The sequence below is a fragment of the Lethenteron reissneri genome, chromosome 32 (genome assembly GCF_015708825.2).
Source record: "Lethenteron reissneri isolate LAM-NWPU_2019-01 chromosome 32, ASM1570882v1, whole genome shotgun sequence".
NCBI classification, from domain to species: domain Eukaryota; kingdom Metazoa; phylum Chordata; class Hyperoartia; order Petromyzontiformes; family Petromyzontidae; genus Lethenteron; species Lethenteron reissneri.
Genome location: NC_083810.1, coordinates 10,468,834 through 10,489,305, shown reverse-complemented (window position 1 = coordinate 10,489,305; position 20,472 = coordinate 10,468,834). Strand labels below are relative to the sequence as shown.

The following is a 20,472-nucleotide window of genomic DNA, read 5'->3' as shown; positions in this document are numbered from 1 at the left end:
TTACAGTAAGATTTGGTACAGTACACAAAATTCAACAACTAGTAACGTGCACTAAAGACGAATTACCTAAATTATCAACAGAAGGTGTATATCGGATTAATTGTGTATGTGGCAAATGCTATATTGGACAGACAGGGCATAACGTCAGTGTAAGACTAAAAGAACACCAGAGAAATACTAAACTATCGCAAACACAACTGTCAGCAGTGGCAGAACATGCATGCCAACAGGGACACTCAATTGATTTTGACAACGTTGAAGTATTGTGTAAAACTAGTTACTACTGGCAAAGACTAATTAGAGAATCCATTGAAATTGAGAGAAACAGAAATAACTTTAATCGCTCAGACAGCTACAGGCTTAGTGCGGCCTGGAAGCGTATTATTAAATAAGATACATTACAATTCCTTATAAGGGAAACAAACACTAACTGATTACTAATGTAGCATAATCACAATAAAACACGCCAAATGATTACTAATCTACAACTCGCATCGTAAAAATAGCCTGATTACTAATCTAGTATCTAATTACAATAACCCCCCCTCAAATCTTTGCACCTGACGAATTAATGAGTTAATGATGACGTCACCCTGCTGCTGCTCTATATAAGAACGGGAGACACAGCAGAGCCTCACCATTCTGGCGAATTGCCCGATGATGCTGGATAAAATTACCAGCGAAACGTCGTACTCAAATTGTAAATGTTGTGGTTTCACGCTTCAACACACCGGTGGGCTAAAGCAGTGAACTAATTGTCCTTTGTCAACGTGACACTTTTTTACTGATTGGCCGTGTCGGGTTGTGGAGGGTTACGACACATTTATAAATAACGCGATCTAAACCCAAAAACGTTGATTATGAAAAAGAAACAACTCTGATGATGATAATGATATGCACTGTCCTTGAAGTTGATTGGTCCACACCCGAGACAGCTTTTCTTAGAGCCTAGTCTCCATTGGTGTTGGACCAGATGACGCCATTTTGACTGCTTGTGTTGTGGTTATTGCAAACATGATGCCTTGTATAAAGGTGTCAGTTTTTGTACCAGTTGAAAGGGAAAAACCTATTACTATGAAATTGCTTGCTCACGCCACTGCTGGGGGGGGGGTGGGCTTTCGCTCAACGGAGCTCCAGAGAAACCTTGAGGTTAAAAAAATGTTTCTGTAACATCTTGCAGTTTACCAGCAATGCGTCAGGCAAGCCCGACTGTTAATGAGACAATGTATGTAAAAAACAGTCCAGAGTTTGCTTGCATTTAACCAATGCTGCTAAAATGATCAACTCCCAGAAGGCCTTGTGGAAGGACAGATATACGATGGCGATGTATTGTGTCCTTGTTGATCGTGTGACCTTATACTCTCCTCAACAATGCTAATGCCTATGGGGACCTCATTTGCCAGTAAAAATATGATAATTGGTTCTTTACCCTTCTATCTGGCAACAAAACTGACACCTTTTTGCAAGGAGTCATGTTTGCATAGACCACGCCAAGAGGCAGGGGCGACAATGGGGGGGGGGTGCTTGGAGCAGTACCTCCGCTGAGGTCGAAGGAGTTGGAAGGTCCGAAGGCGGAGAAGGTGAGCGGCGGAGTGTAAGGGGGCGACTGAGTGAACACACTGGCCCTGTACGCGTTCACACTGCACGCGGGGGCGGCGAGGGGACACGTTAGAGACACGCTGGCACGTCACGCGCACACGAGAGAAAACAATTTGACGAGTCTACCTACTTCATACTCTTAGTTCTTTCGGTAAAGTCACGTAGGTAAAAAATGAAATTAAAATTAATAAAAATAAAATAATAAAATCACGACGTTTCGGAGGCAACACAAGTCTCCGTCATCAGGTGGGACCGTCACAGCCAGATTTGCTGCATCAAGTGAGGCAGGGATTCAAGATGCAAGCTCTTAAATACAAGTTAAGGGGGAGGAGAGGGGGGGAGGAGCTTATCAGAATGTGGTAGCCAATGAATGGAAAGTATCGGGAGGGGGGGGGCGGGGCTAACAGAGGGCACGAGGTGCTCGTGGGCGTCGTCGACGTGGACGTGTTTGTGCGCAAGTCACTGTTGATGCACATGATAGAAAAGAAACGAGAATGCCCATGTTGTTTATACCAGTGTTGGCTGACAATAAAGAGAGTACTGTTAAACGCTGGGGATGTTAACACTCGGTAAAGTAAAATAGTGCTAAGCGGGCGTACCTGCTGGCCAGCACTTCATCCCTGGGAACGGCAGGCTCTACCAAGCCACAGGGCTCCTCCAGCATCAGGCTGCCTGTGGAGTTGGACTTCTCCAGCACAGCCTTCCTGGGGTCAGCCAGTGGAGCTGCTGACGTGACACAACACGCAGAACATCGGTTAGGAACGGACTGTGCAGCAAACAGGAGTCCCACATGCAATTCTCCCCTTTAAAAAACGCGTATGATGTGTCGCTAACCCAGGTGACTGTGCTACCAATGCAAAGGTGCATTTATACTGAACGATATAGGACAAACCTGCCTAAGGTTAAGGTGAACACTTAATTTAGCATGTTAAAATAATATTCCATTTAATTTAGTGCCTCCATAATCCAACTTAAAAGTGAGCACGAAGGTGCACGCTTGGAATTACACCGAGAGACGAAGAGAGGAACACACGGATCAGAGAGGGAACGCAAATTAAGCTGCATAACATTTACCGTGAGGAAAAACAAGTGTGGTTGGTCAGCGCACGTCGCAACCAACAGCGGAGCGGCCACCAAAAGAGGAAGCGTGGCAAAGAGGACGTCCAATGAAGAGATAATCTTGTGCGGTGTGGGTGCAAGATGGATCGTTGAATAGTAAAACCATGAGCGACGGCTTGGAGAGTGGATTGACCACGTCTGATGATGATGATGATATCCAATGTATGTAGGTGACACGTAGAATAAGAGCAACATCAACATTCATTATCGTTTATTTGTTAAAATCGATCGGTGAAATTTCGCTTTAATGTCCGGAGATAATAATGCAATATAGATGAAAGAGGGCCCAGGTTGGGAATTAGCGTTACCAATCATCTTCTCGTGTCCAGCAGCAACAGCGGCAAACGTGGGGTTTCCGTTCCTCCCAGGAAGAGAAGTAGCTTTCGTCAACTTCCCCTTCACAGCGTGCCCTGCGCTGCCATTTGGCTTCATTCCGACGTCACTGCGGACGAAACGAAAATGACGTGAGTGAGCTCGACAAAAAGTGCCCCCCCTCCCTCGCGTCTTCAACATCAATGTCAAGCGATTACGTGTGCTACCTTGTGGCATTAGAGAAGCAAAAAATGCTGGCCTGAGACTCGGCTATCCCGACTAGTTTCGGCAGTGGCCTTATCCCATAACAACTGCCTGATTACTAATCTAGTATACAATTACAATAACCCCCCCCATCCACCTCAAATCGTTGCACCTGATGAGTTGATGAGTTAATGGTGACGTCACCCTGCTGCTGCTCTATTTAAGACCGGGAGCCAGAGCAGAGCCTCACCATTCGGGCGAATTGCCCGATGATGCTGGATGCAATTACTAGCGAAACGTCGTACTCAAAAATTGTAAATGTTGTGGTTTCACGCTTCAACACACCGGTGGGCTAAAGAAGTGAACTATTTGTCTTTTGTCAACGTGGCACTTTTTTTGCTGATTGGCCGTGTCGGGTGGTGGAGGGTTACGACACATTTATAAATAACGCGATCTAAACCCAAAAACGTTGATTATGAATAATATTGGTCGCGAAAGCCTACGTGTTAAACTAAGTTAGAGGTCAGTTTACCACGTAGGCTTTTGCGACTAATATCATCCATAATACAGCTTTATTTTTCGTGGGTTAGATCGCATAAATATAAATGTGTCGTTAAACCCGCCACCACCCGGCACAGCCAATTAGTAAGGTTTGTCACGTAAACAGAACGTGCCAATTAGTTACTAGTACAGCACAGGGGTTTGTTGGAGATAAAATCCACAACATTTATATTTACGCGATCTAACAAAAAAACAACAACTGTATTATGGAAGTTACAGGTCAATATTTTTACGCTTCTGCCACAGCCCAGAAGCACACTTTTTATTATTTAATCTCATGCTGCATCTACATCTGTCTTGATCAAGGTAAAGTGCCTTGACTGCACTTCGTCGAGCAATGTTTATCCACGTCTATGACCGACTGACAATACAAACTTTTCCATACCCGTTGCTCGCGACAATGCTGCTGTAACTGGCCCCCTGCTGAGTTGGTGCTGGCGAGGAAGGACCCGATACGGGCGACCCGCGAGAATGCCTGTTGAGAAGCGGTTCGGCGTTGAGCGTTTGCAGAGAGAGCTGGTGAAGGCTGTCCGTGGCTGGTAACAAAACGGCACGGTAATCATATTAGGATGGAACAACAACGCACACATCTGTACTCTGCATAACTTCACACGCATATAATGCACGCCAACATTACAAGACAATTATCAGTTAATTAATTCCTAAAGTGGCCGCGTGTCTCCGTTCACCAATGGAGCATTGGATGATGTTAACCTCCATTGAGCCGGTGGTGAAAATTTCACGATCCCATGATGGGGATTGGCATCTCCATAGAAAAAACACTTCTGACTTTCTACCAAGTTCACCAGGTGATACTAACTTGAATACTTTATCAACCCCTGTGGGATGATGGGCATAGGTGACACTTGCCAGGATATGATCCTCTATAGCTCTCCCATGGGTTTTTGGGTTGAACCACGTGCCAAACAACACACGGCACAACCCGAAAGAAACATCACAGGGCTTGGCAGCACAACCCTGATAATATACGCAGGATGATTTGCATGCACGTTGAACTTATTTCGCACCTTAAGTAGCCAGCCGTGCTAATCGGAGGTGCACGGTTGGCTACCCACACCGTTCCTCTACCAACTGAGTCACAGTGCAATCCTTCCTGGTTAATTTATCCAGCAACTTTCTCGCCGTGGTATTTAACCAATGCAAAACGGCCCTTTATATTTTTGATTGTTGTTGGCGACAGATAAAATTCGCAAAACGGACGAGTGACGCGACCAACGAGGGCGGCGCACGGACTTACAGCTGCTGGCTTTGCCCGCCATGGATGGGAGGTCCCACTCGGGCGGAGGGGAATGGTCCTTCTCCCCCTCCGAACTGCTGTTGGTCCGGCTCGCCGTGCCGCTGCTCTCGGGATCCGACGCGAACGCCGGGGAGGTCTTGCCACCACCGCTGCCATTGCCGCCGCCGCCACCTCTGTCTGTGCCCACCGTGCTCAGGCCAAAGCTGCCGCGGGCACCCATCGGACCGCCGCTTCCTGCACGTGGGAATTCACGGACACAATCGTTTTGTGACGCTCGGCACCATCTGGCCTGCACCGCCGATGCATAATTCTTTAGAACTGCTTTTTGTGTTGAGCTTGTTGTCTCTCCCACGCACCTCCGATTCGCGCGGTTAGCTACGTACAGTGGAAAATAAGTTCCACATACATAGATCAGAATACATGCTGACAACAGCACCAAATCATGCAAGAAAATGAAAAGAATATTGGTTCGTTTTATAACTGTGTTTTCTCCCTGAATTATATACCAACTATGCCATCGGTGTTACGTATCTTAGGATTGAATGAATATCCATTTAGAGCTCTCGCAGAAAGAATAGCATAGTCCCACGTCAGAGAACGGCTTCTGGAATGTCATCACAAAATTACTCCTGACTTTTCTCCAACTAGATGGTGTACCTTCTCATCATCTACTGTCACATGGCGTAGGGGTATACGTGTGTGTGTGTGTGCATAGACACACGCAAACTGAGTGTGAGTTTGTGCATGTTTATTCGTGTTGTATGTGTGCATGTGTTCATTCCTGTGTTGTGTGTGCATAACTGCATGCGTGTTGCACCCATGTCTGAGTTGTATGTGCCTGTGTATTCACATGTTGTGTGTGTAGCGGTTAGCGCGCTGCAGTGCGATCCGAGGTCGATTCCCGCTCACGGTGAATAGCGGTGACGATTATCTGAACCAGTCCTAGGCCTCCCTGAGGTCAACCGACCCCCTCATGTACCGTTGCCGGCATTCATAGATGCTCGCCGATGGCACTTGCTCCTACAGTCTGTTGAAGGCTATACGGTGGGGGGGATCTTTGTCTTTGTTGTGTGTGTGTGTGTTTTACGTGTGCGCACAAGAACCTTTGCCGCGCTGTTTGGCGAAGCCGCCATGCTTGCTGTTGCGAGGGTTCACGTCGGCCTTGAGGGAGGAGGCACTGCCTGGCTTGCTGGAGAAACCTGACGAATCCTTCCTGCGCTGCCGCTGCTCAAACTGCGTCGTGTAGGGCAGCTCCAGGGAGCTGGGCACACATCAACCACGCATGCATTCAGTATTTCGTTAATAAACAATTAGACATCACACACCGCCGCGTGCTTGCGCGTTCGCTGCTTGTTTCAGAGGCAGGTGGCTACCCTGGTTAATACTGCGAGTGTATTAACTGTTGAATACATTACATGCAGTCTGTTTCACAGTGGACGTTAAAGATCATGTGACGTTATTCGAGAAATAGTAGACCACATGTGTCGGGTATCACAGTCCGAATTTGCCAAATTTTAAATATGACTCTCAAATTACTTCCATGGGAAAAGCCACATTGGCAACATTTCCCAGGAGCGGCAGACCCCTGCCCACTTGCAGGCCGGTGCTTCGTACACCTTGTGCCACACAGGGACAGCTGCCACCGTGGGCTACCCTCGGGGCTAATTAAGGGCAATGGAGTGGTTGAGATGAGCTGCGTAGTTTATTTAACGGCTCTATATCATATCTCCTAACTCCATCATATCTCCTTACTGGCTGCCTTGGACCCAAACATAGACACGCGAGCACACACAAAACACAGAGATCCCTCCATTAGCCTTACACACAAAAAACCAGGAAAATCGCGCGAAACCAAAGTTTAACTACGGGAAACCGCGCCGGCGTTCACCTGGGCTCCCGCAGGTCAGCATAGGGGTCAGCGCCGAGAGCCGCCACTATTCTTCCTGGGGCCGCCACCACTTGTGACAGCCATCGCCGCCGCCGTCACCGCCGCCGTCATCGCCGCGATGGACACTCCTCCGGCACCGCTGGCCCTGCTACCGTAACCGCCGTCGGCGCTAAGTTTACGTGCTGGAGGGGAGGCCTGGCTCCTTGGCTTGAGCAGTTGCTCGGAGACCTGCAGGGGTAGATATGGTCGAGATTTCAACATCAGTGGCGGTTGACATCAGAACCATCCATGGGACCCTCCGTCGACTCAGCCTCAGATGAGCACCGGGTGCGATGTGTGAACATCGCCACTGAGCAGACAAAGGCGGCCGGCCGGGCGTGGTGCTGGCCACCCACCCGCTCGTGTGCCGTGCCGGCCTTCATAGGTGTTCGCAAACGGCACTTGCCCCAACAGTCTGTTAAGGCTGTACGGAGGGGATCTTTGTCTTTGCTTTGACGGGGAATGGGGGGGGGGTCACCTTGTGGGGGTGCGGCGGCTCCAGGTCGGGGTTGGAGGCCTCGGTGGTCGTGGACGACGAGTCGTCGTCGTCGCCTCGCCCGGCAACGCGCCGCTCGCGGTCCTCGCGCCGCTTCTGCAGCTTGGCCACCTTGCGCTGGACCGTCTTCTTTCCTGCTGGCGCCACGCGTCGTCAGCGTTAGTAATTTACCGTGTACACTGTCATCACCCTCGTCGTCGTGAACCTCATCGACACTAGCGGCAGCACGATCATCATCATCAGTGGCATCACCATAATTATTTAAATTGGTAAGAGCATCATCATCATTATCAAGGCCTCACCATGAGCATGACCATGATTGTCAATATCATCATGATAATTTATCATTGTCGAGATCATCATTAACATCAGTATAATCACCACCATCACGACGATGCTTTTCATAGCTCTCCTTACATAATACAAGGTGTATATGGTTGAATAGCCGAAAATATAACGCAATGTGTCCAGTGTCTCAATGCTAACATATTTTTTGCAAGATGATGGGTTAAAATCATAGCTACGGTTAGCCCAGCTTCATCAACCTTATCACCATCGTCAACAACATGTGCATCACAATCGCCACCACCGTCACTATCAAAACATTCATCGTTATAATTTTATCGCCACCATCATCGCCACTGTAACCGTGATTACAACAGTGACCATCATCGCAATTATTACGATCATCGCTAGCATCACACCACGCCCGTTGTGTCCCAGCGTTGTGTTGCAACGGGCCGGCACCTCGGCTGCTGCGCTTGGAGTGCGACGGTTCATCTCCGTCCATCTCGCCCACGAGCGCCTCCATCGCCGTAGTCACCGTCGTCGATTGCTCCGATCCTTCGCGCTCGCCCCTTTCCTCCTCCTCTTCCTCCTCCTCCAGTGCCTCCGCCTCCACCTCGGGCTCCGGCTCATCCAATCTCCCCGCATCCACCGAACCCTTCCTCTCGTAGCCCAAGTCCGCGACATCGTCTGAAAACGTCCCGAGTTGCGCCGCTTGAATGTCCAGCGCCCGCTCGTCTTTTTCCGGCGTCTGCGTGCCGCACTGGTGTGTGAGCGTCTCTGGCACGGGGCTCGGCTGGTTCTGCGTCTGCTGTGTCGTGTGGGGCAGCTGATTCGTCTGCTGCTGATGACTGTGGTGATTGCTATTGCTGCTGTTGCTGCCGCCGCCACCGTTCTGAACTTTGGCATTGCGCTGTTTTTTCCCGGACGGCCCCTGCGGAGCGGTATTTCCCGCAGTCCCGTACTCCGAGCCGCCACCATTCCCGCTTCTATGCGGTGGCGGCGCCACGGACGCGGACGAGCCGGAACCTGGGCTGCCCCTGGAGGCGCCAGCACTGCCGGGGCTGCCCTTGGAACTGCCGAAGCCCGTCTGCTGCCCGCCGAGCGCGCCGCCGCGGGTCTGGTGGCTGTCGGTGCCGTGCTGCTGCTGGTGGTGGTGCTGGCTGTGGTGGTGCTGGTGCTGCCTGGACGCGGCGTTTCTCTGCGTGGCGACGCTGCTTGTGGACGGGAGCCCTCGCCCCCTTCCAGGAGCGGCGCTCTCTTGTGTCAGCGTGCTGCCGAGCAACGCAAACAAAAGAGTGAGACGAAGAGCTCCAGACAGAGCCGACACCAGGGGAAGGGAATCTATAATCTATGAACCACAGGCATGACACACTCTGCCACTTCATTTCATAAGGCCTGTAAACCGCATGAGGTCGGCCACCTTTTATGGACCTATACATTATATTTATCCATAAGTGGAAATATTTTAGAAGCAGTAAATCGGGTAATTAAGATTTTTTTTTTATTCTGACTGCACAGTGTTAATAATTTTAATACTCAGTCACCGCAAAGGCATCTTAGGAGGAAATAAAATAGGCAGGGCATTAGTGTGGTAAAGTGAGCCACAATTATTTTCGAAATGTTACTGTTTAAAGCTACGGTGTTTGCAAATATGTGGCTAGCCAAAGGTATTTGATGACCAGTTCGGGCTTCAGTAATGCAAGGATTCTCCTCATTCCTTTCGCCCCCTCCAACATCCCCCCCCCGGCCCCTGCTCTTCACCAACCCACTGATCAGCATCTCCCCATGGCCAACGTGGTGTGGGGGAGGCCTTCATCCAGAAGTAGATAAATAATTATTAATGCTTAAAAACCATGGGGACACTAAGTTAAGTCATTAGAAATCTAACTTTAATGTACATATGCAGGTCGTTCATGAAAAAAAATATAAATTTGTTTACATATATGACTTTAACATGTTGGCCTTTTCACTTTTTCACAGACAATAATATACTGTACACTCCCTAACATATTTTTTGGCTAGGCTACCTAATCATCTGGAGAAAAAAACTTGTGTCGTGAAGGCCCTCCACCACCTGACGCAGTCAAACAAACTAAAATAGCTGCAACAACAGTCGCTCGCCGATCGTGAACGTGACGCGGTTCAATCTGTTCGGCTGCGTCGTCGTTGGGCGGCACAAATTTTTATCAGATCATTGCATGGCCTTGCCGCACCCCCCCCCATTTATAAATTAACGAATGAAACAGGAACAACGGGTCAAGGCCCCAGCAAATGTTTTGCGAGCGGGCGCAAGCGGCGGCGGCGGCGAGTAGGCGTACCTGTGCTCCTGCATGAGGGAGGCGCCGATCTTGCGGAGGTCGAACGGTCGATCGGTGAGGCCCTCGCACAGGCTTTGCTCCGCCTCCGCCTGCTGCTGCTCACGGAACTGGCGCCACTGCTCCTGGGCGTCCATGAAGGCCACCACCAGCACGCACGGCAGCGTCACACTGCACACGCGTGCACACACGCGGATGCAGGACGCGCGCAGACGAGAGGATAAGGTCGGTCGTGGGATCTCTGCACCTGATTGGGTTAAATGATGACGTCACCCTGCTGCTCTATTTAAGACCGGAAGCAGGTGGAGGGCTTCACTATTCTGGCAAATTGCCCGACGATGCTGGATGTAATTACCAGCGAAACGTCGTACTGCTGATGTTCTACATCACAATTGCAGACGTAAGAAATAGTATTTTTAAAAAAACCTTTTTAAATAGGTATGTGACAATTCCCACTAGGCAAGTGAATATTCACACCCCAGTGATTTGATGAAGTTTAATGATTCAGGGTCAACGTTCAATTCAAGAGATTTTTTTCTCATTTGCACGGTCTGTTTATATTGTCTTCCATGTTTCGTGTATTTGTTTGCTCCATCTGGTTTGTTCAATTATCCTAAAGTTTACATTTGCATACAACTTCCAAACATTGTAAATAACCTATTCTCTCTATTGCGATAGCTCGTTCGCAGCCGCTTAGATGGACTACTACATCACGGAACCGTGAGAGACTGCGATGGAAAGAGAGGCCTTCATCCAACAGTGCAATTGATCACGGTCGACGCTGACAACGTGAAGATCAGACGACGGGTGGCACCGGCTGTCGAGAAAATAAATTTGTGCGCGACGGTGCCGTAGACGTCCTCGCGGGCCTCCCACGCGCGCCCTTACACGACAAGGCCCAGGACGGCGGCGTAGAGGAAGGCCTCCCAGCTCGGCCGTGGCAGGGCCTCGGCGCACGTGGCCAGCATGTGGTAAGGCAACGAGGCGTTGAGCACGAAGGTAAACTCGGAGCCGCGCACCGTTCGCAGCCGCAGCTCCCGGATGACGCGTGACGCCGTGAAGTCGGGCGTGAACCTGAGCACGCGCAAAAGACAAGGATTCGCCCACGTGGCCTTTGACACGGACTGCTTTTGGGGCGAGGGATTGTTGGCGAGCACCCATTAAGGGCGGCACGGCACGCGAGGGGCCGGAACCATGCCCGGCCGCAGATATAACACAAGCGGAAACACGCATTAATACTCATACAGTGCTAAAAAGATAACGATCGTCAGTCTGGCCTTTAATAGGCCGTTGGGGAAACTGTGAAGGGCAGCAGGGCGCACGCCTGGCCGCGTTTGTCTCCCCAGTGTGTTTGCACACTCCGTTAGGTACCCATTTAAGGCTGAGTCATCCTAGAGGAGGCTCAAGATTAGGTGGCTCAAGGTTCAGAGGGCTCTGGAGTCAGAGGGCTTTGGGGTCAGAGTACTGAGCCAACACTGTTGAGAACCAGGATTCTTATCCAAGACACCAAGCGTGATAAAACCGAATTCTTAAGGAGTATTGTATCATTATGATTTATGCAAGAGGCTACAGAGAAGCAGACAAAGTCACAGGAGAGAGAAATCTCTGGTGGTAGCATGCATGTACGTTGACCTTCTTTAGCGCCGTACGTAGCCAACCGCGCCCTAATCGGAGGCGCGAGGACAGGCAAGGGGGGGGGGGGTGCACGGCGCGACAACTCACGCGATGACGATGTCACGCGTCGCGTTGGGCTCCAGGACGAAGACGGAGCAGTCGATGATGCGGAAGCCGTAGCCCTCGCAGCGGAGGCCGCTCACCTCGGGCGCTGCCACGTGCAGCGGCAGCGGCCCCACATTCTCCACGCGGAACGTGCGCATCAGCGTGAACGTCGGCTGCTTCGGCCGAGACTCTGCGGAGGCAGCGAAGGGGAAGCGGGGGGGGGGGGGGGTGAAGGGGGCGATCGAGTCAGCGCTCTTTGACGGCACCCAAAAGGACTTTCTAATAATCAATTGAAACCATTCTAGATTTGAAGCTTTCGTGACTGCAAGGATTCATACTCTTTGTTTTTTTTCGGTAAAGTCACGTAGGTAAAAAATGAAAAAAATAAATGATTTCATTTAGTTGTTTCATTTATTTTATTTTATTTTTTACCTACTTGACTTAACCGAAAAAACCAAAGAGTATCAATTGAAACCCTCTACAGCCTTGACACAGAGGCTCATCACCTAAACACCTTACCTGTTATCAAGTTCAAGTTCATTTATTAGGTATAGCCCTGTGAGCCATTCGGCTCTTGAATCGGGTGCAACCGCAACAAACAAAAAACATGAACAAAAAACATCATAAAGTGAATATGTGACTGAGTGCAAACAGAAAATCCAAGAAAAGACAGAAAAATATTGCAGAAAAAACACCGTACACCAACGCTATAGCCTTCATTCTAGCACTCACCGAACGTCAAACGTGGGGACACTGTTCGACTGCAGTCGGTGGCACGCGACTCGTAAAACATAGCCACAACGAGAAGTCAACTGGGAGTGGTGTGCCAGGTCAAAAATATTTTCGAGGTCGACAAGTGGAAGAGGGCAGGCTGAAATGAGGCCCCCGGGTAAGGAGCGCAGACCCCTACATCGTAGTCAGGAGACGTCATGCCACCACGTGAACCGCTTGGCACTGTCAGCAAGCCAGAATATGGGAGATGCTGTGTGTTTTGAGTAGGCGAGTGGAGATGCAATGATTTGCCAATTACCGGTAAATAAAAATTTTATGCCCACAATAAACGCATGAAATCCGGTGCAAGATTATTTGCGGCATACGTGAATCAGGTGAAAGCGTCATCTTATGGGGTGGAATTAACGAGACTAAATGAGACGAGGCATAATCTCTTCTTGACTTTGCAATTCCATTGGCAATTCCATTGATGAATGGAATTGAAACCCTAAATCGTGACATTTCTTTCAATCTTAAGGGCGATAATCGTTATGTCACCTAGCCCTAAGTAACACCTCGGTGTTTCACACGGAGGAAAGTGCATCAGCAGTTGATATTTTATCTGCACGAACTACAAATGCGATACAAAAAAAAACTTCCAAAAAAAATGTCTAAATAGGCCACGCATCCTTAGAGAATTCCTGAAAAAAGTGCTAAAGATTTATTGAGCGAATATACGACTATTATTGAAATTGTAATAAATTAAATGATTTGTGTACAATAAAATTTTTTTGTATAAAAAAATACAAGAATATATGTGATGCTACGTTGTTCCTATATTAATAAAGATTATTTACTTTAAATTGAATAACTGACATATTTCTGGAATGCCAATGCCAAGTCAGATTACACTCCCACTCAGATCACATTATAATTGAAATGTTAGTTCTCCTTTTAATCAATGACAGCTTTCCCAGCTCACAGGTGTGAATAATTCACTGTCGTCACAAAACGCGTTGCCATTTTGACTCGCCGCGCAAAGAGAGCGGAAAGAATATAACCACAACAAGCGTACGTAGAGACGAACGAACAGACTGACTCAATGGGCAAAGGAATGAACGAAGGAATGAATGAATGAATGGACGGACAGAGGAGGAGAACACTCACTGTCAGTGCAGTCCCTCAGCACTGCCTCGGTGACCTTGAATCGGAGGGAGGCGTTGGGGCCTGGGGGGCGGCCGGCGAGTCGGAGCGCCTCGTTAACGCCGCGACCCGACACCACGACGCCGTCCAGCACCGTCAGGTTATTCCTGCCATGTGACGCAGCGTGTCGGCACACGGTATGGTGTGGTACAGCACGGTGCAAGCTCAGAATCAGGCGGTTCCGGCACGGGACAGCATTGCACAGACTGTCAGGGTATTGCGTGGTGGTGGTGGTGGTGTTGCAGGATATGATGCGGCTACGATGCAGCGCGGTATTACGCAGAATGTCTGGTACAGCATGGGAGAGCATAAAGTATCAGGGCACGGTATGACCCATGGCCCAGGCCATACCGTGCCCTGATACTTTATGCTGTACAATAGTCAGGGTACGGCACATTAGAGCATTGTAAAACGTGGACTGGGACGGTACAGCAAGGTGTGGTAGGGCACGGCATGGCACGGCATGGCACGGTGACAGTGTCCCTAGCAGGGCGCGTCACGACGCGGCATGGGCACAGCGCGAGTCATTGCGAGGCGTCGTCCGTGCGGCTCACCTGATGAGGATCAGCGTGGTCTCGGTGCGGTTGCTGGTCGGCGTGAAGCGAATGCCGATCGTGCGGCGCTCCCCGGGGCCCAGCTCCAACCGCACCAGGGGCGAACCGCCGGACGCCCCCGGCTGCACCGGCGCAATCGTGCGGTCACACGGCGAAGTTAGCGACCACAGCGGCACGTTAACCAGGCACGCACAACCAAAAGTGACGACACTCGCGTCACCAAACCTAAGTGACGATGCAGTCACACACACGCTAGCGTGGCAACCGAATGCACCGAATACCCGCGCGTCACAACCAATCGCACGGTCACACGCGACTAGGTTAACAACCGGACAGCCACAGAAGCATGATAACAACCAAAACGATCAGCCGCACGAACTAGATAACGGCACGGCCTCACAATCAGCGCAAGAGCCAATCGAGCACACGGTGTGACACGGCCATGGTAACAACCGGCCAATGACATTCGCGCAATTATATTAATTATAAAGCAAACAATGACAGCATCACAAGCAAGCAATGAACTAAATAATCATACGGCGACAAAGCAACCACGCACGGACACGACCAGAACGGCAAGCACACGACCCAACCGCCATAAAGAAACACCACACAACCAAGCAAACACACGCACAGCGGAAATGCGTGATGTCGCACACACACACACACATCCGAACCAAATGGCAATGCACAATCCGCATCAATACAGGCAAGCAGGAGTGCATTAAATGAAGTAAGCTTTAAAAATAATACAAAAAAAATCGAAGCTAACGTTTCAAAGCATCTCACCTGTGTTATATCTGAAATCACTGAGAAAACTCCTGAGGTTTCATTTACGTTGTATTTTTCGAGGTTTAGCCTGCGACCGAGAAAAAAAATAGTAATTCCGTTAGTGAGCAGATGGCAAGAGGAAAGGTCACCAAAACCCTAGAGGCATGCAACAATTCCCCCAGCGAGAATCGGGGTCACGATTCGTTTCGGCTTCGCCGTCATCCCAGTTGATGGGAAGGTGCCGTGGCGTAACGGTTGGTCCGCTGCTCGATTCGCAATCCAGCGGCCATCGAATCAATCTCCCGGCGCAGCAGCTCACAAAATTGGCAGGTCTCTTAAATCCACCCCGCCCGCCGCCTCTGTCCACCCAGCAGTACTGCTGGGTAACACCACGGTTAGTCGACGATCGGCAGGACGTGTGTGGCGGGGTAAAGTGTGGGTACTCCCGCACCTCTTCCCTGTGGAAGAGTAGGCCAAAATAACACCCTCTCGAGGGGCTCTTGAGAGCTCCGTATAATGGAGGCCCTTTCCGACAGCAGTGGCGTGGGCAATAAAATGCAGGGTTGCATCTTTACCTTGCTACCTCCTCATCCCATCTCATATCCATTGTTTCCCTTTCTTTGCCTGGTTTGTACAGTTTTGTTCACTCCATTAGCCGTAACACTGGTGTACAATTAGCACAACATTTGAATACACAGTGAATTACCGATTCTTACACGCACAATTTGATACAATGCATCACTGGCGCTGTGCATCGTGATGCGTTGTGGCCAGCAGAGGGCAATGAAGCGAAATCCACAGGTTTAGTGGTAGTCGTAATAATGAGACAACTTTACCGGGACGTTCCCACAGCGGCACTCTCCGCCTTCATAAAGCCACCAATGACCAGCGTGGTGAAGTATGGTCAAATAAATAATGACCCGCATCGCTTGGGGAGGCCCTAGTTCAGCAGTTGATCGAAACTGTACGTGTACATAATTACCATATGATATTGAACAAAAAACTTGGTTTCAAAAAATACCATTTTGATCCCGATCGTGCCATCGCCGTCGCACCACGAAACAACGCATCGATTGGGATCTGTCGCACAGCGGTGCGACACTTGGTGTTAGAGAAGGGCCCACGGTCCGAAGCGGATGTCAGAGCCACCCCTGAGATCATTGTAAGAGTCGACGATGCCTCGCCGGTGACTCGATGCACCACGATATGCCCAACTGAACGCCGCTTTGAATGAAAAATCGAACTATGCCATGACACTTGCGCGGAGATGTCGGGGAGTGGGGTGGGGGTGGGTGTACCGCTCAGACAGCAGCCGTACGGCTGTGCCAGGACTTGGGTACCAGCGCACGGGGAACACCTGGCACACGACCGGCACGTCGGCCAGATTCTCTAAAATCAGCTCCTCCACCTGCGTGCACACACACGACACAAGGACAGAGAGGCGCCGTTTAACCGTACGAGCTGACGTGAGCGTTTATTATGGCCGGTCTAATACGAAAGCGAGTGTGTCTTGTGGCCTGAACCAGGCATGTTTTGCCACCTTTGTATCCCCTGTGCAGAAGTTCACGTACCGGATCAGGTGACCAGAGAAGGTCACGTTTGCATAGGAGGGGGTGGAGCAGTGGTGCAGTGGTGAGCGCACTACAATATGAACCTGGTGAAGTAAGTTTAAACAACGCCCAAGTGACCATCATGGTGTGAGATGGCCCTCAATTGTTGAAAATTATTCCACAATTTAATTGTTTTTGCACAGGGGGAGGTGGTGTAGAAGGATCGGTACAGAAACCACTTGCCACCAATGTGAGATGCGGTAAGGAATCAAACTCTAATGGGTGGGTTCATGGCGTAGGGCACACAAACCCCTTTGAGCTACTGCTCTTTTGACGTAAACGGAGACATTTATGGGGATGAGAATCAGCGCAAGGGTGTTGGGGCAAGAGAGGAGAGTGTTGGGGATAAGACAGTGTGTGTGTAGCTCGCGGCTGATTCTTGCATGGATTCACATGTCAATCAAAAACAGCTTGCATCCGCCAGAAACCTTTAAAACAAATAAATAAACAATCGTTTGGCCGATTGCCTGTACAGTTGTCGGCAGTGCGTCTAAAGGATGACACATTCTGAAAGAAAACTAATTGCTATTAGCTTGAAGATAAATCCTTAAGTTGTATATCCTCAGACCATCAGTCACGTGTTTCATAAATAATTAATGAGAAAATAATAGTTTAAAGTGACATGGGGCACATCTGGTAAAAGTATGTGGGGCTGACGGAGGAAGGGACTGCCAGCTGACCGCACGTCCTGGTTGAGCCTGCCAGAAATGTGTCAGCGTTACTTTCAGTCGCATCATCTTCCTTTAACGGAGAGTCTACGGTACGTGACGAGAGGAAGGGGGCGGCCGGGACGGGAAGGGGACTCTGCGGCGGCGGCGGCTTCAGCGCTGCGACTCACGGAGCTGGTGTTGCGATTGGTGAGCGGGAAGGTGAGCGGCCTGCCGGACGTGTTGACGAGGGAGGGCCATGTGAGCTGCGCCACCACCCTCAGCGGCACCTGTTTGTACAGGTCGGTGTCCACCTCGAAGCCCGCCTCCAGCCTGAACGCGAGTGCACGCGGGAAGGCGTCCACGCGGGCATCAGCAACGTAGGCACACAACAATGGACGGACAGCGGCAGCGACAACCGCCGGTCGTCGCTACAAGGCGCGCCATGCCACCATGCCACTTGTGCGCGGTGCGCTTGTCGAAGACACGCTCGCAAGAGGTCATAGGACAGGCCCGAGCGTTTTGGTTTAACCGACAGAGATGATTGGTTCATAGCGTGATTCGCTTGCCACCGTACCACCATTCCCCATACACACCACAGAAACGCGCATGGGTAAACATGTCGGTACACAGATACAATCGCAAACACAAGGCACTGTGAAACCACCTCGTCTTCGTACCACACATTACTCTCCCTCGCGAGAGACAAAAAAAAATGAACATGCTCCATTACCCCATGTGTATGCCAAATGCCAATGGTTCAGGGCTAGAAATCATACCCAGGTCTCTCAGTGTAGAACACTATGCCACTGTTTCCAAGTGCATAAAGGCACGTGAATTACTTTCATTTTTCATTGTGCAACATTACACTGAGTTTTGGGGTGGAGTGTTGGTGCAGTGGTTAGCGCATTGCGCACTGAAACCAGTCACCTGAGTTGTATTCTTGGCCACAGCTAACATCAGTCGTATCTGAATCAGTCCCGGACCACCCCTTCACCCACCTATGCTGACCAGCATTGTGAAGTATGGTCAAACAACCCCCAAAACTGACAGAGCACAGGGAGGCCTTCATGCAGCAGCCGCAGCAGCAGTGGATTTGCTGTACATCAATAAATTATATGGATTTATGCGTTCAGCTGCAAACAGCCAGTTAAGACGTTAAACAGGTCCTGTTTCGTGAAGAGTGTAAACACGAGCATTACAATGATGGATACTTTGGTTTTGAACATTGGCCTTAGCGAGCCATCAGGGCGAGCAGAGTGAATTTTTTGGATGATGCAACCTTTCCTGTTTTTTGTCAGCAGTGCACGAACGCGTCTATGAACGGTGCAACGTAACTTTAGCAGTTGGAAAGCCACAATAATAATGTTTTGTTCGAAATAAATACGCCGCAGATATCATTTAATCACTAATTTACTTTTTATGTTGTGGCAAGTGTTGACAAGGACGTACTGAGATTAGTAGCAAAATTGTGGAGCGACTGTACAAAAGGTCCCGTTCAGAAAAACCCAGTAATTTGAAAATAAATGCAATAATAAACACATGTTTTTTTAACAATGACGAACGACCATAATTAAGTTTGGCCGTGACTAATTGAGTTTCCCCGCTGAACGTCAAACTATTCCCCTGTTAAAACGTTCAACCCAAATCTAAACCAGCCACACTTCCTGTTCCCTAAAAGCCATGGCGAGCCGTACGTTTTCTATCAATGATGGGCAACGTGTAAAAAATAAACATGAATTAAACATGACAGGCATATATCACACGTGCAGCACTGAGAGGTCTAACAGTGCCGCGAAAGACTGCCAACTTAAATAGGGACTAACTGGCAACTGATATACAGACTAAGTCGCAGGCCAAAACATTGACTACAAAACAAAAATTCCCAATTGGATTTTTCAACATAAGAATTTAAATAAAAAAACGTTACGCCTATGAACCCGTATGGATATTTTTTGCTCCAGCAGCGATTATTAAGCAAACCCCTGTGCCGGTTTTAACTTTCTGAGCCTCAGCAGCAGGGCCGCTGCCTTCACCATTCTGATTGCAATTCAACTTTTGGATCGATAACTTTTGGTTTCGTTTGCGCTCCCTCATTTGTCTATTGACTTGTTTGTTCTGTTTTGCTAATTTTGTTTGCCTAACGAGGGCATTTGCTAATTATTTGCATTCAATGTAACTCATTAATTACACGTGCAATTCGATGCCTGTGTCGTGACTGTGAATGTCACAGTGTGGTGCCGGGCTTGCGAGGCCACGGCGGATAATGTGTTGGCATTATGTGCAGCCCGCTTACTGGGTGTAGTACCAGCCCTAGTGGGGCTTGGGTGAGCGCTGGTTAGCACAGAGGCTCCACGTACAGTGTGCGGTGCGGGCTCCCGGTGAGGGAGCGAGAGGGAGTGTCAGCCAGCCAGGGTTACATTGGGGCACGATACGCTGGGTGACCTACCGACACGTGACCGGATGATATTGGAGGGGGACCACCGGTGAACGGGGGCCGCTGGGTGGTCACGTAGTATAGAGGAGCTCTCAGGAGCCTTCGAGAAAGAGCTCGAAAGATCTAGAAGGTGGGCGGGGTGAGGGGCGGAGCCAGCCCCAGCCCGGGCCGATATAACGGGGGGCTCCGTGGGGGGCTCGGGGTTCTTCGGGTTGTTGGTAAAGAAAATCAACGTCGGGTTGAAGAAGCCTCGAGCCACGTGGTCCGGGAGCCAGCTCGTTGTCCAGACGGGTTTGCGGGACCGTGTCTAGTTCTGCCGTAGCGTGGTTCGATGGGCGTTCAACACCCGAGTGTGGGTCACGTGATGTTGTGTTGAGTTGATGTAATAAATCGTGTTGCTCCCAAGACAACGTCTGCGACTCAGTTGGACTCACGACACCTGTATGCTAAGAATACATGTTTTCGAATCCTTTTTCACAATTGTATATTGCGTTTGTGCTTTTGCATCATTTTCATGAAAAGAACCATCCTTTACAAACATCTTGCAGTGCATCACCCCATGTATTTGAGAACAGCTTGTGGAAATATATTTCATAGAAGCTCTTAAGAAACTCCTTCAAGTGACCATTTTTATCTGTACACAAGGGGGGGGATGCACTTTTCCACATGTCCGAGTACAGTGAGAAATTAATGTCGGATGGTCATAAAACCAATAATTCAGACACAGCCCTGGTTTCTTAC

General features: G+C 49.6%; 1 protein-coding gene across 1 annotated transcript in view; it reads right to left on the bottom strand.

Moving 5' to 3' along the window:
- LOC133350013 (transmembrane protein 131-like) overlaps positions 1-20,472 on the bottom strand; it is a 109,315-nt gene that overhangs the window by 4,225 nt on the left and 84,618 nt on the right. The window contains 18 exon segments of the mRNA XM_061563962.1: positions 1,537-1,640; positions 2,199-2,325; positions 3,027-3,160; positions 4,181-4,331; positions 5,054-5,287; positions 6,157-6,314; positions 6,942-6,970; positions 6,972-7,169; positions 7,459-7,610; positions 8,224-9,035; positions 10,083-10,250; positions 10,968-11,153; positions 11,802-11,988; positions 13,677-13,819; positions 14,267-14,388; positions 15,056-15,125; positions 16,336-16,445; positions 17,486-17,627. Of these exon segments, the coding sequence (XP_061419946.1) occupies positions 1,537-1,640; positions 2,199-2,325; positions 3,027-3,160; positions 4,181-4,331; positions 5,054-5,287; positions 6,157-6,314; positions 6,942-6,970; positions 6,972-7,169; positions 7,459-7,610; positions 8,224-9,035; positions 10,083-10,250; positions 10,968-11,153; positions 11,802-11,988; positions 13,677-13,819; positions 14,267-14,388; positions 15,056-15,125; positions 16,336-16,445; positions 17,486-17,627 (3,227 nt within the window).